Source organism: Mus musculus, chromosome 4, assembly GCF_000001635.26.
Source record: "Mus musculus strain C57BL/6J chromosome 4, GRCm38.p6 C57BL/6J".
Taxonomy (NCBI): Eukaryota; Metazoa; Chordata; class Mammalia; order Rodentia; family Muridae; genus Mus; species Mus musculus.
The window spans coordinates 127,099,823-127,119,835 of NC_000070.6; the positions used below are offsets into that span (position 1 = coordinate 127,099,823).

The 20,013-nt window shown below is 40.8% G+C and overlaps 1 protein-coding gene and 1 non-coding gene across 6 annotated transcripts in view; one reads left to right on the forward strand and one right to left on the reverse strand.

The window, feature by feature from the left end:
• Nucleotides 1–20,013, forward strand: part of Zmym6 (zinc finger, MYM-type 6) — a 46,992-nt gene that overhangs the window by 22,440 nt on the left and 4,539 nt on the right. For 3 of the 5 annotated variants that reach the window (NM_001285885.1, NM_001285888.1, NM_177462.5), the window contains 8 exons: nucleotides 788–938; nucleotides 2,027–2,142; nucleotides 3,590–3,865; nucleotides 4,449–4,599; nucleotides 5,452–5,624; nucleotides 6,754–6,901; nucleotides 8,726–8,893; nucleotides 10,103–10,140. In NM_001285885.1, coding sequence (NP_001272814.1) covers nucleotides 788–938; nucleotides 2,027–2,142; nucleotides 3,590–3,865; nucleotides 4,449–4,599; nucleotides 5,452–5,624; nucleotides 6,754–6,901; nucleotides 8,726–8,893; nucleotides 10,103–10,140 — 1,221 coding nt within the window. The remainder of the gene's footprint in view (nucleotides 1–787; nucleotides 939–2,026; nucleotides 2,143–3,589; nucleotides 3,866–4,448; nucleotides 4,600–5,451; nucleotides 5,625–6,753; nucleotides 6,902–8,725; nucleotides 8,894–10,102; nucleotides 10,141–20,013) is intronic. The other 2 variants (NR_104366.1, NM_001285887.1) reach the window with 2 other exon arrangements.
• On the reverse strand, nucleotides 8,644–8,749 carry Gm25600. The gene has a single exon (XR_003955459.1). It is a non-coding gene; the product is annotated as a U6 spliceosomal RNA (small nuclear RNA).

The following is a 20,013-nucleotide window of genomic DNA, read 5'->3' on the forward strand; positions in this document are numbered from 1 at the left end:
CAGCTGCAGATAGTTTCTCTGATTGTGTGACTTTTTGGGATTCTGGGGACTTTTCAGAGGATATATAAATGTTAGGGCCCAGAGAGGCAGAGTGGGATGTTGGTGGGTTGTTGGTTGTTGTTGATGGTGGTGGTTATTGTTGGTTGAGGTTTGTTAAGTAGTCATGCTCAAAGAAGAGACAACAATAATAATAAGAAATTAGGTATCCCCAAGGAACTCAGTGTCCCTAATTAGCAGGACGTAGTCTAATGGTAGCGTCTTCCCCCTTTCTGACCCCTGACTTTATTCAGGTGTATCTCTTCTCTTTCCCCTCTCTCCTTCTGTCTCGCTTATCTAGTGTTAGGGGCTGAAAGAGGGTGGAGAAGCATAGAATAAAGAAGCTACGTGTATATATTTATGTGTACGCATTTTTGTATATTAGTGAACAAGTGTGCACACCATAGCATATGTGTATCAGAGGACAACAACCAGTGTTGTCCTGCACCTCCCTTGTCTGAGGCAAGGTCTTTTTTCACTTCTAGGTGTGTATGTCAGGTTGGCTAGCTGTGAAGTTCTGGTGATTCTCCATCTCTGCCTCCCATCTTGCTGTAGGAGCACTGGGATTATACATCCACACTGTGTCTGGCTTTGTGTGGGAACTGGAATTTTGAATTGATATCCTCATGTTTTTGCATAGCAAGCACTTTACCCACTGGGCTGCCTCTGGCTCTTTTCTTATTTAAAACAATAATGCAATTATGTTTGAACTTATGCTTACATACATCTTATATTATTGCTATCCTAATAGAATTTGGCCCCGAAGCCACTCTATGCCTTGGGGAATTCATCGAGGCTGTCTGCTGAAATGATTGAGACTACAAATGACTCAGGAAGAACAGAGCTTTTTTGCTCTATTAACTGCTTATCTGCGTACAGAATTAAGACTGTTATTTCTTCAGGTAAATTTGATGCATTTATAGATTTAATAACATATAAAAGATGACCATAACTGCTGTTGCTTAATTTTGTTACATACTAAACTTATTTAATATGGTTAAAAACACAAGACTGATTTACTTTTGAAGAACTGATAATGAAGGAAAATAGATTTTCACTGATTCTCTTTTTTTATAGAATATATTTTATGGTTTTATGTGTAAGAAAAATGATTACTAAGTTTTAAGCTATTTCATTCTTTTTAAAGATATTTTATTGTATTTTATTTGCCTGTTTTGTCTGCATGTTTGTCTGCGCCTGCATGCCTGTGGACTTCAGAAGAAGGCTTTAGATCTTCCGAAACTGTAGTTACAGATGCTGTGAAACCACCATATGGGAGCTAGGGGTCTAAGCCAGGGCTTTGAGAAGAGCGGCCTGTGCTCTTAACCACTGAGCTATCTTCCTAGGCCTTTACATCAGGCTTTGATGAGTAGGAGTTGGTTGAAGTTAGTTGTTGTAGTTAGATTTAGAGGTTATGTAATGTTCTGGATATTTTTATGTTACAGTTGACCATCCATATTTATGGGTTCTACACTCACCCAACTGCTCATCAAAAGCATTCAGCAAATGTTAAGCATGGTATTGCATACCTTTAATTCCAGTACTCAGGAGGCAGAGGCAGGGCCTGATCTACACAGTGAATTTCAGAACATCCAGGACTATTGCTGATACCCTGTCACAAAATAATAACAACAAAACCCAAAAACCCTCAGCATATATAATGGAATTTTACAGAGTGTTTTTTTTTTATTATTTTTCTCAAACTAATACAGCATATCAGCTATTTATATGATATTCTAAGTAATCTAGGGATGATGTGTAAGGAATATTTATAGTGTACATAGATGATGTGCAAATACTCTGGTACCATTCTGTAAGATGGATGTAAGCATGTCTGCAGATGTTGGACATCACTGGGGAAGTCTGGGAGGTGGCCCTCAAAGGACATAGGAGAGGCCATGCTAAGTATTTGATTGTCTTCTACTACTAGACTTTTGCATCATTTGTGCGTGTGTATAGCACTCATTGTCTTTTATTTTTTGTCATTAAGGTATACAGGTTGTGTGTCATAGTTGTAAAACTGCAGCAGTCCCTCAGTATCACCTAGCAATGTCAAATGGAACTATTTGCAGTTTCTGTAGCTCCAACTGTGTGCTGGCTTTCCAGGTATGATGCCAGGTGCTACTTCTTTCTAGTTCACTAAGGGATTGATTAATCAATGGCAAAACATTGTAAAAGACTAAGTGGTTTCCTTCCTTCCTTCCTTCCTTCCTTCCTTCCTTCCTTCCTTCCTTCCTTCCTTCCTTCCTTCCTTCCTTTTTCAAGTTAGAGTTTCTCTGTATAGCCCTGGCTGTCCTGGAACTCACTCTATAGACCAGGCTGGCCTCGAACTCAGAAGTCCACCTGCCTCTGCCGCATATACCACTCCTGCCCAACCTAAATTGTTCTCTGTTACATTTATTTAGTATATGCTTGTGTGTCATGATAGCATGACTGAGCCATTTTGCCAGACCATTTTTTTTTCTTTACGGAGATAGTCTTGCTACATCGCCCAAATCAGACTGCCAATCATCTTGTCTCTTTCCCAAGTTATGGGATTATACATGATTGGTGTTAAAGTTTTGAATGCAGGGTTAGAAAAACCCACAGTCTACTTAAGCAATGTTTCAAAGGTCATAGGTCATTTGTATAAATATTTGGGAACGTTTGAGGCCAGATATCAGGCTTTCTTATTCATGGTCCTTGAGTCAAGTATTTTCCCCACCCACTTCTTCCCCTTGGTGCTCTTCTTTCCCTTTTTTCTTTTTCTTCTTTTCTTTCAGGGTCTCCTACTGTAGTCTAGGCTAGCCTTGGAACTCTATATGTAGCCAAGGGTGGCCTTGAACTCTGGATCCAAATATTGGGATTGTAGTTATGTGCCACCATACTGATTTTGGTTCTCTTCTTTTTAAAAGAGCGAGGCTAGAGTGTGGTTTGAGAGATGGAATGGTGAAGCTCAAAAGCTCATCTGGGCTCATGTGCCCCGTGTCCTGGTCTAGAAACGTAAAGATTCTCAGCCTGGATTGCTCCCCCTCTTGCATTTCTACCCACTCTGTGTAGAAAAGAGTAACGAATTTGTTTTTCTGGGTGTGAGGATGCCTAGTGTGTCCACTGCCACACTAGCAGTCAGGAGCTGCTTGGTGGTTTGTGTAGGGCTCGAGGAAGGCACCTCAGGGAGAATCTGCAGGAGTCTTTTGTTCTAGTTCATCACCTTTGAGTGTTTCGTTTTTTTAACCCTCTGTACTGGAAGGTATACCACTGAAATTCTTTCTATTAGCCAGGCAGTGGTGGTGCACGCCTTTAATCCCAGCACTTGGGAGGCAGAGGCAGGCAGATTTCTGAGTTTGAGGCCAGCCTGGTCTACAGAGTGAGTTCCAGGACAGCCAGGACAACACAGAGAAACCCTGTCTTGAAAAAAAAAAAAAAAAAACAAAGAAAGAAAGAAAGAAAAAGAAATTCTTTCTATTAGAAGTAAAAGCTAAAAAATGTTTGTGGAATGAAAATTAAAGGAAATTAAAATAATTATGTTACATTATTTCTTATTTGGTAAAATCTTTGCTTTGTATTAATTTAGAATGTATTTAACAAGCCAAAGGGAAGAAACTCTTCATTGGCACCCATATCTCAGGGCCAAGAGGTGAGGAGCACACCTGTGCAGTCTGCAGTGTTAGCAAGAAAAGATGCCCCTGCCTCTTCCTTCAGTAGCCCCATCAGCAACCCTGCTGCAACAGCCCTGGAGACTCTTGCTAAACAGTCCCACCAGATTGCTTTGACCCATTTATTCTTGAAACTCACGTGCCTGCAGTGTAGTCTTCTGTTTGCCACAAAGCCAGAGCTGCTTTTCTACAAGGTGAGGAGACAGCCTGAAGGAGATTCGTGTAAACCATCTAGTAAGAGTGTTTCTGGGTTTTCCACTTTGACAAAGTTCTTCAGTTTGTGTTGACTTAAAAACACATTTATTTTGTGTATGTTTGTGTATTCAGACATATGAGCATTCATTCCATGGTGTGCATGTGGAGTACAGTTGGCAAGAGTTGGTTCTCTCCTTCCATCACATGGGTCCTGGGATGGAACTTGGGTTGTCAGGCTTGTGCCTGGAAAAAAACGTGCTAAAGAGAAAACTGCTGTTTAGATAGATTTTTATAAAAAGAGGGAGATTTAACTCTCTCTCTCTCTCTCTCTCTCTGTGTATGTGTGTGTGTGTGTGTGTGTGTGTAGATGTGCACGTGTTATCACAGTACCTGTGGAGGCCACAGGCGTTAGATCCCCTTTATAGCTGCAGTTAATCTAGGTAATTGTGGGCAACTGATCGTGGGTACTGAGAATTGAACCCGGGCTGTGGAAGAGCAGTACACCCTTGGCCATCGAACTGTGTTTCCAGCCCATGTTCCTGTGTTTGGTTAGAGCTTAATGGCTGTTCCTTGTTTTTACAGGGTAGGATGTTTATGTTTTGCAGCAAGGCTTGCTGTGATGAATACAAAAGGCAGAATAAAGTTAAGGCCTTGTGCGACTACTGTAAGCTACAGAAGACCATAGAGGACACGGTGCGGTTCTCAGGGATTGACAAGCCGTTCTGTAGTGAAGGTAAGAAGGCGTTCAGTATTACGTATACGTAGTGGGTTCATGATCAGTTTTTATTTTCAAAACCTTTGCTTAGGAAGCATTACTTGAACATTATTTTTTTCCCTTTTTTCAAGATATGGTTTCTTTGTGTAGCCTTGGCTATCCTTGAACTTGTTCTGTAGACCAGGCTAGCCTCAAACTCTTATTATAGAGATTCTCCACCTCCCAAATGCTAGGATTAAAGGCATGTGTTACCGCCACCCAGCTGCTTGAACATTCTTAAAATGTTGAATTTACACAGTTTATACTTAGTATACCTTGAGATCTACCTTTTAAAGCATTTCAGTAATCTCAATAAAGAAAAAACCTATAGTTAATGGCATTAGTAGAGAAAAGTAAGTTTAGCTAGGATTTTTATTTTTTGTTTTACCTATTTGCAAAGTAGAAACTTAATCAATTGCTGCTACTTTGAAGCCCCTGATGTTTCAGAATATGGATGACTTATTAAAAGCATGTTAAAACATCAATTTGAGTTTGTTTTGTGAATATGAAGGTTATCCTATAATGTAGGCAAATAATTATGGCAGGAAATCAAACCCAGGTCTTTTGAAGAGCTTTTAACTGCTGGCCAATTTCTTCAGCCTCTTTTTTTTTTTTTTTTAAGGCAGGATCTCAAGTAGCTCAGTCTGGCCTTGAAGTTGATAAAGTAACTGAGGCTGGTCTGGAACTTGTGCTATTCCCACCTCAAAGGTGCTGGGCTTGTAGCCTGTAGTGTCACTGCTGGCTGGGAATGAGCTCAGACACTGGACAGTCATTTCACCTCCTTAAAGCTAATGCATATTTGTCTCTCCTTGTGTCCTTGCTGGTGGTTAGTTTGCAAGGTCCTCTCGGCTCGAGACTTTGGGGAAAGATGGGGAAGCTACTGTAAGACGTGCAGTTACTGTTTACAGACGTCTGCAAATTTTGTGGAAAACCAACTGGAAGGCAAGCTCCAGGTTTTTTGCTGTGAAGATTGCATGTCTAAGTTTACAGCTCTGTTGCATCAGGTAAATAGGACATGTTCTTTGTCTTATTTTGAAATAAATGCTAATCAATTTCAAGTAAAATATGTTCAAATTACGTGGGAAAAAATGTATTTAGAGTTTGGGATTTCTGGAGGTCTCTTTCCCCACCATCCTGGTGTTGGGGCTAGAATTTAGAACCTCATGCCTGCTAGACAAACTGTACCATTGAAATGTGTCTCTAGCCAGAGGAAGAATATGTGTGTTTTTTTATTCTCTCTCTCTCTTCTTCTTTTTCTTTCTTTCTTTCTTTCCTTTTTTTTTTTTTTTTTTTTTTTGGTTTTCTGAGACAGGCTCTCTCTCTTTCTTATAAAGTATGATGACCTTGTTTGTAACTTTTAGGTTAGAAATTTACATAATTTTGCCTTAAGTAGCTCTCATTCAGGTTACTCAGGAATTTAAGGTCAGACCTTGTCCTCCCTTCATAGGTCACGTGGCAAGCTGATGGTCTTACCTACTTTCCTAGTTTTGAAAGGCATACAGTAGCAGGAATAGTTAGATAAGCATAGCACAGACCTGGTGCTGTCCTGTTGATTGTCCCATTCCCAGCATCAGTCCTGAGGGTTAGATGTGTTGCTGCTGCTTTATAAATAGAAGGAATGTAGCCCTGGAAGAAGCTATAGGTGGCAACTACGTAGCACCCACAGCACTCTAGTGAAACCAGTATTTAACTTAATACCTCATTCTAAATGCAATTTTCTTGCTGAGGAATATTATATATTTTAGCCACTAAATGGCCAAGGACCAATCACAATGCTTTAGAAAACGGTACTTAGGCTGTGTTGTGGTGGTGCACACCTTTAATCCCAGTACTCAGGAGGCAGAGGCAGGTGGATCTCTGTGAGTTCAAGGCTAACCTAGTATAAAGAGTGAGCTTCAAGACAGCCAGGGCTACACAGAGAAACCCTGTCTTGAAAAAAACAAAAACAAACAAAAAACATTGTTAGGACATCTTATGTGGAACAAATAATATCTGTTTTTAATTATAGTATTTTCACTAGGGAACCTTTCATTTTATAATCTCACTAATTCATATACCATTTTTATTAGTGTTTCTGGTTAGTATTATATTTTTATAATTTTAATCCTTCCTTGTCTTTCCTTCGATTCACAGACAGCCAGGTGTGATGGTTGTAAACGGCAGGGTAAGCTAAGTGAGTCCTTGAAATGGAGAGGCAACATCAAATACTTCTGTAACCTGTTCTGTGTCTTGCAGTTTTGCCATCAGTATAGTGTGAATGACCCAATTCCACAAAGAAAAGGTAAAAGTAAGCTTGGTTACAGGCTCTTCTGGCCAGTGCTAGGATACACTGTCAGCATGCACAGAGAAATGCTACAATAAAAGTTTCCTTGCATTCTTACAGCCTGCACTTCCTCAAAGTTTTCTTTAGGGTGCTGTATTGACAAGTCTGTTGTATTGCTGTGGCAAAAAGCAACTGGGGGGGTGCGGGGGAGGGAAAGGATTTATTTATCTTACAACTCTCAGGTCACACCCCTCACTGAGGGAGTCAGGGAAAGGAGCTCAAGGCAGGCACCTGGAGGCAGGCACCTGGAGGCAGGCGCTGAACAGAAAGCAGTGCTGCTTCTGCCCTGTGCTCCATGGCTCAGCTGGCTTTTTCAGGAACCCAGGATCACTTGCCTGGGAGTGACACCGCCCACAGGATTCATTAAAGAAAATGCCCACAGACTTGCCTATAGGGTGCTCTGATGGCACATTGTCTCAATCAAGATCCCCTCTTCTCAGATGATCCTAGCTGTGTCAAGCTGACAAAAAGCTATCACATGGCTGGCCTTTGAGAGAAAATTAATTCTGATGCTTTTAGTTATCATAATCAAAGCAAGAATGAATAAATACATACTTATTTCATAGGAAAATTTAATTTGATTGCTTTTGATTCAACCTATATGAATCTAAGTATGTAAAACTAAGGATCCATACTACTCAGTTAATATAACTAGAAATAAAAATTAAAAAGACGGCAAACGAAGGGAGAGGCTGTAAGTGTGTTAACGTGGTTGCTGTGCCTGGGGTAGAATTTGATGCAGAACTTGCTTGTAGGTAAAGAAAAAAGAGCAACACATTAATTATTTCAGAAAAGATAAAGTAGAACAATTCTTCATGGGTAGCAAAGTTTTTTCCTGAAAAATAAAATAACTTTACAAGTAGGACAACTAATGTGGTCAAAAAAAAAAAAAAATTGAGATGAGTGGGTGTGCATGCAGGATGTCCTTATAAAGTGTGTCTTCTCAGTAGTACTCTCCGATCCAAACCATGTATAGACCCTTGGCCGAGAGCCTCGAGGACTAATGATTGACAGAATCCATGCACTTTGGCTTCTTACAGTTTGCTCTTAGTTACCTTGGACTCCCTTAGATATGTCTATTCTAAGCCTCTGTGTTGACCAGCCCATCCTAGGACTGGTCAGCTTGATGGTGGGAGACTCGTTCTACAGTATAGTTGATGTAAACCACTGCTACTAGAAGGGGAGACTGTGGGGAGGAAGGGTCTGAGGAAAAGAAGAAAGACAGTATCTGTTTTCTTTTGCGCGCATATAGCAGCAGGGGAGCTATTGTAGGGCGAGGGGACAGGTGGCGTGAGTACATGGCAGAATGGTGAGGATGAGTATTAGTAACGTACAGTGGTGCACAGTTTAACAATGAAGCCTGTTACAAGAGGAAAACAGCATTACCTGAAGGGGCAGCCTCTTCATCAGCTTCCAGTTAATTCCAAAGTTACCCGTTAGATAGTAAAAGTGCTAAATGTTGGGATGGCTTATATGGACTTTAGATTGTCATTTGAAATTAGAGTTTTACAGAATCAGGCTCTTCTTGAGTTCCAGTGAACACAGACTTTAACAGAATCACCCAAGCTGATATTACTCAGAGGTGGGGCTTTGTATTACTTCCTGAAAAACTAATTGTTAAACAATTTTATTCCTGTATGACCCTTTTATACTGCATCTAATTTTGTTGTTTATTTTAATCAGCATTTATTTTCTTCCTTATTTTTATGTAACAATTCATGAGTGTGTATGTCATCCTTGTACAGGGGCCATGCTAATCGGTATCATTACCCTCTTTTGTAGTATTTGTGCTCCCAAAGCCAGCACAGGTAATTATTCCTAAGGCACAAACTGCTGTGACAGCACTCCCTTCTCCAAGGATAGCTACAACACCAGTTATAACCAGTGTGACATCATTGGCAAAAATACCTGCACTTCAGCCCACCAGGAACACGAACAATGTTTTAACAGGTATGATTTGATGCAGAGTCATTTGGATAAGAGGCAAGTATTGCCTAGTCTAAGAGTTCTTATTGATAATGACTTTATACTAATGAGAAAGTATGCCCACTGTGTAGGGTGAGGGATGAGTTGGAAAGGAAGGGGTGTGTGTAGTTAACTTTTTAAAGGATTCTAATGAGCTGCAGAGATGGCTCAGCAGTTAAGAGTACCTGCTGGTCTTGCACAGGACCTGGGTGTAGCGCTCAGCAGCTGTATGGAGGCTCTAATCATTTGTAACTCCAGTTCCAGGAGAGCTGATATCCCCCTTTGGGTTCCATGGGCACAAGGTATGCATGTGGTGCACATACATACATGCAGGCAAAAGACTTAAAGACATTAAATACAATACACAAAAATAATTTGAACAATTGTCATATACCCCCGCACCATGTGTGTGTTGGGGGATTGGGGTATGTACGTAGTTGGGTGAACATAGAAGCCAGAAGTTGATGTTGTATGTCTTCCATCACTACTATCTAGTTGTTGAAAATTAACAAATATTATTAACAAATAAATTATCTAGTTGTTCATTATTGTATACATAGTATGTATGTATATATGTATGTATGTATATTATATGTGCACAAGTGTGGGCAGGCACATGCCAGGCCTTGTTTGTGGAGGCCAGAGGACAACTTTTGGGAGTCAGTTCTCTCCTTCCACTTGGGATCTGAGGATCAAACTCAGGTTTGAGTGGCAAACACCTTAATCCACCTTATTTTTTAAGACTGGGTTTCAGTGAACCTGGAGTTCATTGACTGGCTAGTCTGGAATGGTCAGTAGAGTCCAGGGGTCCTCCTGCCTCAGCTGGGGTTACAGATGCAGAGACATGCCTTTTGCTCTTGTTTTTAAACATGCGCTCTGCGGACCTGAACTCAGGGCCTCATACTTTGTACACCAAGTACTAGAGCCACTGAGCCATCATCTCACCAACCCCCCACTGCTTGCTTCTTTGTTGCCAGGCGTTCTAATGAAGTAGCAAAGGCCTGAGGGAGAGATCTTACCTTTACTCAGGCACCATAGTGTTCCTTTGGACGACTTTTTTTTTTTTTTTTTTTTTTTTTGAGAAATTCTGGTCCAGACTCTAACCCACCTTAATGAAAAAAAGCAAATGCCTTAATTTCAATGTTTACTTATGAATATTTCAGGAATGATAATGTGTGTCCTGATTTGTAACAGGTGCTGGTCCTACAGAGGTAACAAAGATCATTGGAAATGTGAGTTGTTTTGTTAATATGTTATTTGATAATCCCCACTTATATGGGCTTTCATTTTGGTTATAATCTAATATGTATACATACACATATATGTGTATATACACATATATTACCTAAATGCTTTTCTGTTTACAGCTTAGATTTTCAAAAGGTTGAGTACTAACACATTTTCTGTTCTGAACTATATTGGTGGACTCTAGAACATTAATAAGGATATAATCTTGATTTATCTTACAGTTTGTTTTCAGGTCCCTTAGTTGTTTAAGTGCTTGCTAACTCCTTCTGGCTGCTTACTTTTTCTCTTGCTACATTTAAGTATTTTTGGTTTAGTCTAGAAAAAAGTTCAGCATGGTACCATTGTAATTTTGAACTATATGAGGCTAAAAATAGTACCGAGTGTGAATTTACTTCATCTCTTACAGTATGTCCCAAATTTTAAAAATGTGAAACTTTCCCCAAACTTAAAAAAGTTTCCAAGAATGAGTTCTTGGGGAACTGGTAGGCTCTGAGGGTTGCACACTGTGCTGGTCCTGTCCCATGCCGGTCGATCATCCCCTCAGCAGGGGGATAGAGTCCTTCAGCCTTTGTCAGTATCACATACTTGATCTTACATATACAGTGCCATTTGCTCCTGATAAAAGTCTTACATAGCAGTGTCATTCAAGTGTTACAAAATGGTGCTGCTCGGGCTGAGAGTGTGCCCACTCAGTGCCTTTGAACAGAAGAAGTTAGATGATGAAATCTACAAGGTGACCAAGCCACTGCTCTGGTGTTTCATGCTGTCACACTAGAAGGATGTATCCTGCACCGGACGAGAGGTAGCACTCAAAACCCCACAGCCACGTGGTAAACCAGGCAAACCACTTGCCTAGCTTAGCAAATAATAGCCAGGTAAGAAGAACAGAAGGAATGGGAAACTGGCAGTTCCAGCATGAATGATGTTTGATGAAATGAAGCAGGTAGACTAGCAAACTGGCTCAGCAGGTGAAGACTCCTGCCACATAAGCTTGACTGTCTGTCTGATTTTGATCCCCAGAACCCATGCAAAGATATAAGGAGAGAACTGGCTCACAGAATTGTCCCATGGCCTTCATATGTGCAAGATAGTACTTACATCACACACACAGAGACAAAATAATAATAAAATACATTTAAAGGAGGGAGCTGACAGTGAGGCAGAGGTCGCTATAGTCTTAGCTGCCTCTCTGGTGTAAAAGCCCATTGAGGTTTTAAGCTGCAGGTGAATAGGCAGGCTGAATCTGCTGTCACTTTTTTTTTTTTTTTTTTTTTAGGTATTTTCCTCATTTACATTTTCAATGCTATCCCAAAGGTCCCCCATACCCACCCCCCAATCCCCTACCCACCCACTCCCCCTTTTTGGCCCTGGCGTTCCCTTCCCCTGTACTGGGGCATATAAAGTTTGCAAGTCCAATGGGCTTCTCTTTGCAGTGATGGCCGACTAGGCCATCTTTTGATACATATGCAGCTAAAGACAAGAGCTCCCGGGTACTGGTTAGTTCATATTGTTGTTCCACCTATAGGGTTGCAGTTCCCTATAGCTCCTTGGGTAATTTCTCTAGCTCCTCCATTAGGGGCCGTGTGACCCATCCAATAGCTGACTGTGATCATCCACTTCTGTGTTTGCTAGGCCCCGGCATAGTCTCACAAGAGAGAGCTATTAACTGGGTCCTGCTGTCACTTTTAACCATATTTTATCAGTAACTACTATTTTTGAAGGTAATGATCCAAATATGGGTTCCTGTTCCATAGTAAAGAGGCAAAAGATGGGAAATTTATTTGTATATCCTTAGGTGAGGGTTCAGACCACACTCGTATCACTCTCTAGCTGAACTCTTGCCTGGAGTCACTGTTGTAGAAAGGTAGCTTGTCCAGTTCAGTCCTCCTAACTCCCAGTATTTATCCTGTTGGAAGATGGTAATATCTACTTAATTGTTTTCAGACAGTATACTCATTAATGAACGCCATTACATTAACTTGTGCACATTTATATATATTATGTTTATATTAAATCATATTTTAAATTGTGATTAATCACTTGCACTATTAATAATTATGCCATTAACTGTACAAGTAAGATGTTACTATATATACTTAATAAGTATTATTAACATATGTCTTAGTTAGTGTTTTACTGCTGTGAACAGACACTGTGTCCAAGGCAACTCTTATACAGACAATATTTAATTGGGGCTGCTTACAGGTTCAGAGGTTCAGTCCATTATCATCAAGGCAGGAACATAGCAGCATCCAGGCAGGCATAGTGCAGGAGCTGAGAGTTCTACATCTTCATCTGAAGGCTGCTAGCAGAGTACTGGCTTCCAGGCAGCTAGGATGAGGTCTTAAAGCCACCCAATGACACACCTACTCCAACAAGGCCATACCTTCTATTATCAGGGAGTGCCACTCCCTGGGCCAAGCATATATAAACCATAACAACATATATTTATAAAAATAGTCTATATGATTTCTATCCTAGTTAGTTCATTGCTGTGAAGACACCATGACTGCAGCAGCTCCTATAAAGTTAAACATGTAATTAGGGCTGGCTTACAGTTCAGAGATTCAGTTCATTATCATCATGGCACGAAGCATGGTATTGTGTAGGCAGACATGGTGCTAGAGAAGTAGCTGAGAGTACTACATATGGATAAGCAGGCCACAGGAAAAGAAAATGCCATATTAGGCCTGGCTTGAACATCTGAGACCTCAAAGCCTATCCCATGTGACATAATTCTTCCAGCAAGGCCACACTTACTCCAACAAGGCTGAGTGTCTCAATTGTGCCACTCCCTATGGGCCTGTTAGGGCCATTTTTATTTATACTACCACAATTTCTACAGTACTGGTTATAAATTTGTATGCTCTGAGGATTCATCCTTTTACTTTATGTATGTGGTACAATTAGTCTTGAATTATGCTAGTTTTGAATTATTCAGGTTTTTAGGAATATACGCCTCATTTAATACAGTTGCCCTATATATATTTTCCCCACTGTAATTCACCTATCATTTGAACTGTGTCACTGGGAGCTGAAGAGATGGCTCAGCACTTAAGAGCAGTGGCTGCTCTTCCAGAGGACCCAGGTTTATTTGCCAGCACCACTGAGCAGCTTAAAGCAATCTATAACTCCAGTTCTAGGGGATCTGATGTCATCTTCTGGCCTCTGTAGCCTCCATGGGCACTAGGCATGTGTGTAGTGTACAGGTGTACATAGAGGTAAAATGTTCATACGCTTAAAGGGGCTGGAGAGATGATTCAATGGTTAAGAGCACTGGCTACTCTTCCAGAGGTCTTGGGTTCAATTTCCAGCAACCACATAGTAGCCTACAACTGTCTCTTAACTCCTGTTCCTGTGTACCTGACACCGTCACACAGACATATGTGCTGGCAGTACACCAATACACATGAAATGAAAAGAAATAAAATTAAAAACAAATTTTATAAACCTGTTACCAAATAGCTCTGATTGAATTAGTTTTAGTTTATAAAATAAAAGATTTTGCAAATTGGATGGTTTCTGTTGCAACTGGAGGATCTTCCACCTCTGTTGATCTAGTGCCAAAGTAGCCACAGACAATAACACGTGGACGAGTGCATTCCCAATAAAACTTTGTATGCAAAACAAATGAAGGTACATATCTCAGGGTTCCATTTCTATGAACAGACACCATGACCAAGGCAACTCTTAGAAGGAAAATATTTAATTGGGGCTGGCTTACAGTTTGAGAGGTTCAGTCCATTTTCATCATAGCAGGTAGCATGGCAGTGGGCAGGCAGACATGGTGCTGGAGGAGCCAAGAGTTCTACATCTTGATTCTAGGACAGCAGAGGGAGGCTGTCACTGGGCATGGCCTGAGCATAGGAGCCCTCAAAACCTGTCTTCACAGTGACACACTTCTTCCACAAAGGCCACACCTATTCTAACAAGGCCATCTCTCTTACTAGTGCCACTCCCTGTGGACCTGTGGGGCTCAGTTACATTCAGACCACCACAGTGCACTTTGCCAAACTGGTCTGCAATATTTCCATTATCCAGAATTAGATTTGTTTATTTGCTTCTATTAGATGTTTTCTTTTGTCGCTGTGATAAAATACCACAATAAAAATCAATTTAGCGAAGGGTTAATTTTGGAGACAAGCTCCTTTCTACCTTCTTTATTGTTATTTTCCAGATTGTGTTTGATATTTAGAAGTGGAGGAATCACATGGTCTGACTTGTGAGAAGTGGGGAGGTTGTGTTTGTTGTTGTTTTGTTTTCATTTACTACAATGTCCTCATTCAGACCCCCTGAATTATCTCCGTCTGCCCAAGCCTCCCATAGTGATTGCTGGTTTTCCAAGTTCTTTATGAGGGAGGAAGGGGAGAGGTAGTAGGATATGGCCCTAACATTCGTGAAGCTCTAGGTCTGCATTAACTCAGTAGCCAGCCAGCAGGAGGATGAGAAGTTTAACATTATCCTCAGATACATACCAAGTTTTAGGACAGCATTGTCTCAAAGAAAACAAAACAAAACAAAACAAAACAAAACAAAAATTCTGGCAACAATGTGGAAGCAAATCCTGCAAAGAGCAGAAAAAGTGTCAGGAAGACAGGTGGGAAGGCACTGAAGCCACTCAGTAAAACAGAGCAGGGACTGTACGAGGTAGGGAACACTAGAGAGGAGGCTGCAGGATTAGGATTCTTTTTAAAACATACTTGAGATAGCTTATTAGTCATCGAAGAGCAAGTATCAGTAGACAAGGGGAGATGTGAATCTGGGGCTATAAACACGGTCAAAGAAAGAAAAGTCTGTCTGGAACCAACCATTATCTACGTAGTAAAATGAGACCGACCCAAGGGAGCTGGACATGGTGGCACACATGTAGTGTCAGCATTTGGGAGGCACATGTGGGAAAGTCACCCCAAGTTCTAGGCCAAGCTGGACTACTTATTGATGCTCTGAAAAAAGGAAGTAAGGAAAGAAAGAGGGAGAGAGGCAGGGAAGGAAGGGATGAGAAAGGAAGAGTCAACAGTCTAAGGGTCCTCGGGATGTGCTTCAGTGGTAGAGAAGTTCCCTAACACGTGCAAGGCTTCTGATAGTTCTGATCCCTGTTGTCATCAGTGCCACCACTAAAAAGTAAAGAAAAAAATCAGCCAACCAAACACCCACCACCGTATGAGGACAGAACGGTGCAGCATGTCAGAATGCTACTCAGAATGGCATGTAGCTTAAAGTCTCTGAATTACTTGTTTCTGAAATTTCCTGTTTAGTTTTTTTCAGACCACAGGTGATGTAAGTAACTGAAACTGTGGAAACAAAAGCCATGCATCATAGGAAATCGTTGTACACAAACATCCCCTAAAACATCAAGAAGAAGGTGATTCAAAACCTCAGTAGATGGAAAGTTAAAAACAGGTAATTCAAGGAAAATCCAGATAACCAGCCACCCAACCACTCTTCCAAAGTAAAGCCATAGAAATAGATGTGAAACTGTTAGCAACCAGTGACACACAAAAATAAAAGCATTAACAGACAGTCATCAAGCACAGTGACAGAAAGAGTATTCAGTTGTTAGAGTAAATGGAGGTGATGCTAGGAGATGGGAAGAAAGACCAAGCAAGGGATGGCACTGGCTGAGCAGCAGCGCTTGTTCTGCAAGCCTGAGTCTGAGTCCCAGCAACCCTCATGCAAAAAGCCAGGCCGGGTGGCAGTGGTCTGAATCAGCATGGCCCCTTAGACAAATGTGTCTGAGTGCTTGATCCCCAGTTGGTGAACTCTTTAGGGAGGTTAGGAGATATATTCTTGTTGGAGAAATTTGTCACTTGGGGTAGGTATTGAGGTTTCAGAAACCCACAGCATTCCTAAGACATTATGAAAAAATCAGAAATAGACTCAAATATATTTATATATTGTGAGAATAAATGGTGATACTTGAGATCAGTAGGAGAAATATGAATTACTCAATAAATAATAATGGGACAACTAGTCATATAGGAGAAAATAGTTTGCATTTCTACCAACCAGTTGTAACAAAATGAAGTTCAAATGGGGATTTAGATGTAAGAAACAAAAGAACTAGGAAATATATAAGGGGATATGTCACAAAACTCAGAAGCCATTAAGGAATCTGTAAGGGAAATTCAGTATTCCAGACTCAAAAGATAAATGGGCTGGGCCTGCTGCCTCACCATACTTCTAATCTCAGCACATGGGAGGCAGAGGCAGATAACTGTGAGTTCAAGGCCAGCCTGGTCTAGTGAGTTCTGTGCCACTTGGCACTACACAGTGAGACTGCCTCAGGGAGGGAAGAGATGGGTAAATGCAGAGGTGGCAGTGATTCTGTGTTTGAATACTTGTGTGCTTTGGATTGAATCAGAGCCTTGGAGTGCTAGGCAAGTGCTCTATTATCAAACTCAACCGCCAAAACTACTTTTTAAAAATATGTAAAGAGAATAAATAAAAATGACCCAACAACCAATAGAAAAAATGCAAGAGTATCTGCTGGTTTACAGACCTGACATTAAAGTAGTTCTTAACAATATACGTCTTTACTGTTACTGAGAAATGAAACTTGGCTAGGTGGAATATTCCTGTAATCTCCTCATTTAGAGTCAGAGGCAGGAGGATCACAACAATTTTACATTGGGCTGGGCTATCTAAAAAGACCTTGTATCAGAAGCAAAAAAAAAAATAAAAAAAAAAAGGGACAGGAGAGATGACTCAATGTTATTAGCAAGAGCACTTGCTAACTCCAGTCCCAGGGCATCCCATGCCCTCTTCTGGCCTCCATGGGCACCAGGCATGTACATGGTGCACAGACATACATTCAGGTAAAACACCCATACACATAAAATGATGACGAGGATGACGATGATGACGATAACGACAGCAATAATAATGCACAACACTGAATGCTGTTTGGAAAAAATGAATAGAATTGAACTTATAACTACTATTCATCTAACTGTCAAGGTAAAAATGAACAATGAAGGTACTCTCACATGTTGCTGATAGGAGTATGAATAGGTAAAATGATTTCAGATCATTTTATTAGAAACTAGAGAAGTTTAAAAGTACAGATATGGTTTATAATTGGTTTGCGTTATTTGTAATTGCAGAAGCTGGGGCTGTAGATCACTCTTGAGTACACAAGCAGAGTCTGAGATACACCCCTTTCCAGTCCCACCTCGATTTACATAGCCTACCTAGAGGCTGCACAAACATGCAGAGGCTCTGGGTTACAGTTAAAGAAGCCTGCTATATTTATGTTGTGGGATACTATGTGTGTGTCCAGGCTTCTGGAAAGAAGGTATAAACCTTAGTATTGTACACTCCCATTTGTGCTTTAAATACACATGGACATCTGCTTGTCCATACACAGAGAATATCCTGAAAAGGTACCAGTAAGAAGGTGAGTCCCTCTGAGAAAACTGATTGGGGAAGAATTTTAACAGGGCAAATTATTTCCAGTTGTTTAATGTTTGAGTCTTTGGGTTTCATGGCACATTCATTTGAAAACATATGAAGTTTTTTTTTTTTTTTTTTTTTTTGAGACAGTGAAGTGGTCTTCACTGTGTAGTCAGGCTGCTCTTGAATTTAGGATTATCCTTCTGTCTCTGCCTCCTGAGTGCTGGGAATGTGGCTGTACATCACTATGTCTAGACAGAATCTGTAGGCATGATGCTGGTGGCTTTTGAGACAGGCATCTCACTGTGTAGCCTTGGCTATCCTGGAAGTCACTTTGTAGAACAGGTTGGCCTTGAGCTCATAGATATCTGCCTGACTCTGCCTCAGTGCTGGGATTACATCATGTGCACTATCACTGGTGAGTGATTTTTTTTATTTTATAGGAAAATGGTAACTGTTATGATGTTCACAGGCACGGGGATACAAGGAATACTAAACATAAAGAATAGCCCTCTACAGTAACCTAAGTACCCACTGACTGAGAAGTAGCCTCAAGTAAAGTGATCAGTTGACTAGGATATTGGAAAATGAGCTCACATATATTGCTTATGGCCACACAGTCAGATAGCAGCTTTTTTTTTTAAAGAGCAGTGTGTTGATGCCATCAGAATTTAAATCATGTGGTTGTATCCCTCAGACTTTATTCCATAGAAACACTAGCACATGTAGGATGAGTCTATGTGTAAGGATAGGGAGGCGTCATGGCATGGTTTGTAATGGCACAAGGTTTATATTGTCCTTCTGGCTCACTTAGTTATAGAATACTGCCCGAGGGACTAGGCAGTTGCATAGAAAGTCATGTAAATACACCTCCAATGGAGCTTGCCAAACAAGAGCAGGGTTGAGCTGAAACTTGCCATATATGCTACCATTTGTAGTCAGAAGCCACTGACCTATCTGATCTATCAGCTGGGAGGAGTGGTTATTTTCTCCTTAATTTTGTCCTTACTGTACATATGTGGGTGACAGAGGACAACTCTGGGGGAATCTGTTCTTCCCTTTTACTACAGAGATTCCAAGACTCAAACTGGGGCCTGAACTCGGGTGGTCGAGCTGGGTGGCAGTGCCTTTCCTAGCTGAGCTCTTTCCTGCAGATTCCTGAGTAACTGGGAGGGTCGGCTTCACCGCCACACTCTTTCAACAAGGAGTCACTCTCCACTCCTTCACCCTTTACAGCTCTTGCCACCATTTACTCGGATATGTCTGTCATCTGATTGCTGGCCTTGTTTGTTTTTGTGTCTCCTCTCAGTTGTGAGGCAGACTCTTGTTTGTCTGTTTTCTGTTGCATCCTCTGGGTGGAGACAGTGCTTGACTTATGGTAAATATTCGGTAAATGTTTTCTGAATGAAATAAATGTGTTTTAAATAAATATCTCATTCTATTTTCCTTCAACTTTGCTTTACTGAGATTTTTGTTTACAAAAGTTTTTTGTTGTTTAATTTCTAGGTTGTCAAATGTATCAATATTTTTTTGCTTTGACTTTACATTGTTCTTAAGAATAGTTCCTTTTAGGAGTTACAAAGTGTGGAGCTAAGACAAAAGGATGGACTACCCAGAGAAAACCCCACACGGGGATCCATCCCATAATCAGCCATGAAACCCAGACACTATTGCATATGCCAGGAGGATTTTGCTGGAGGGACCCTGATATAGCTGTCTTGTATGAGACTATGCCAGTGCCTGGCAAATACAGAAGTGGATGCTCACAGTCATCTATAAGATGGAACACAGGGCCCCCAATGGAGAAGCTAGAGAAAACACCCAAGGAGCTGAAGGGGTCTGCAACCCGATAGGTGGAACAACAATATGAACTAACCAGTAACCCCAGAGCTCGTGTCTCTAGCTGCATATGTAGCAGAAGATGGCCTAGTCGGCCATCACTGGGAAGAGAGGCTCCTTGGTATTGCAAACTTTATATGCCCCAGTACATGGGAATGTCAGGGCCAGGAAGTGGGAGTGGGTAGGTAGGGGAGCAGGGCAGGGGGAGGGTATAGGGAACTTTCGGGATAGCATTTGAAATGTAAATAAAGAAAATACCTAATAAAAAAAAAGAAAAAAAAAGAATAGTTCCTTTTGGGGGCTGCTGAGATGGCTCAGTGGTTAAGAGCACTGACTGCTCTTCCAGAGATCCTGAGTTCAATTCCCAGCAACCACATGGTGGCTCAAAACCAACTGTAATGAGATCTGAAGACAGCTACAGTGTACTTACATATAGTAAATAAATAAAATCTTAAAAAAAGAGAATAATTCCTTTCTGTTCTAGTCATTTGAAATTCTTCATGCTTTTTTTCTTCTGTTTTGTGTTTTCCAGTTGAGATCCTTAATAATGTTTATATATAAATTTTTTTTTATGGAGTCTGAGGTAGTAAGCAGTATTTAAAAAAAATAATTACCCTTAACAACAA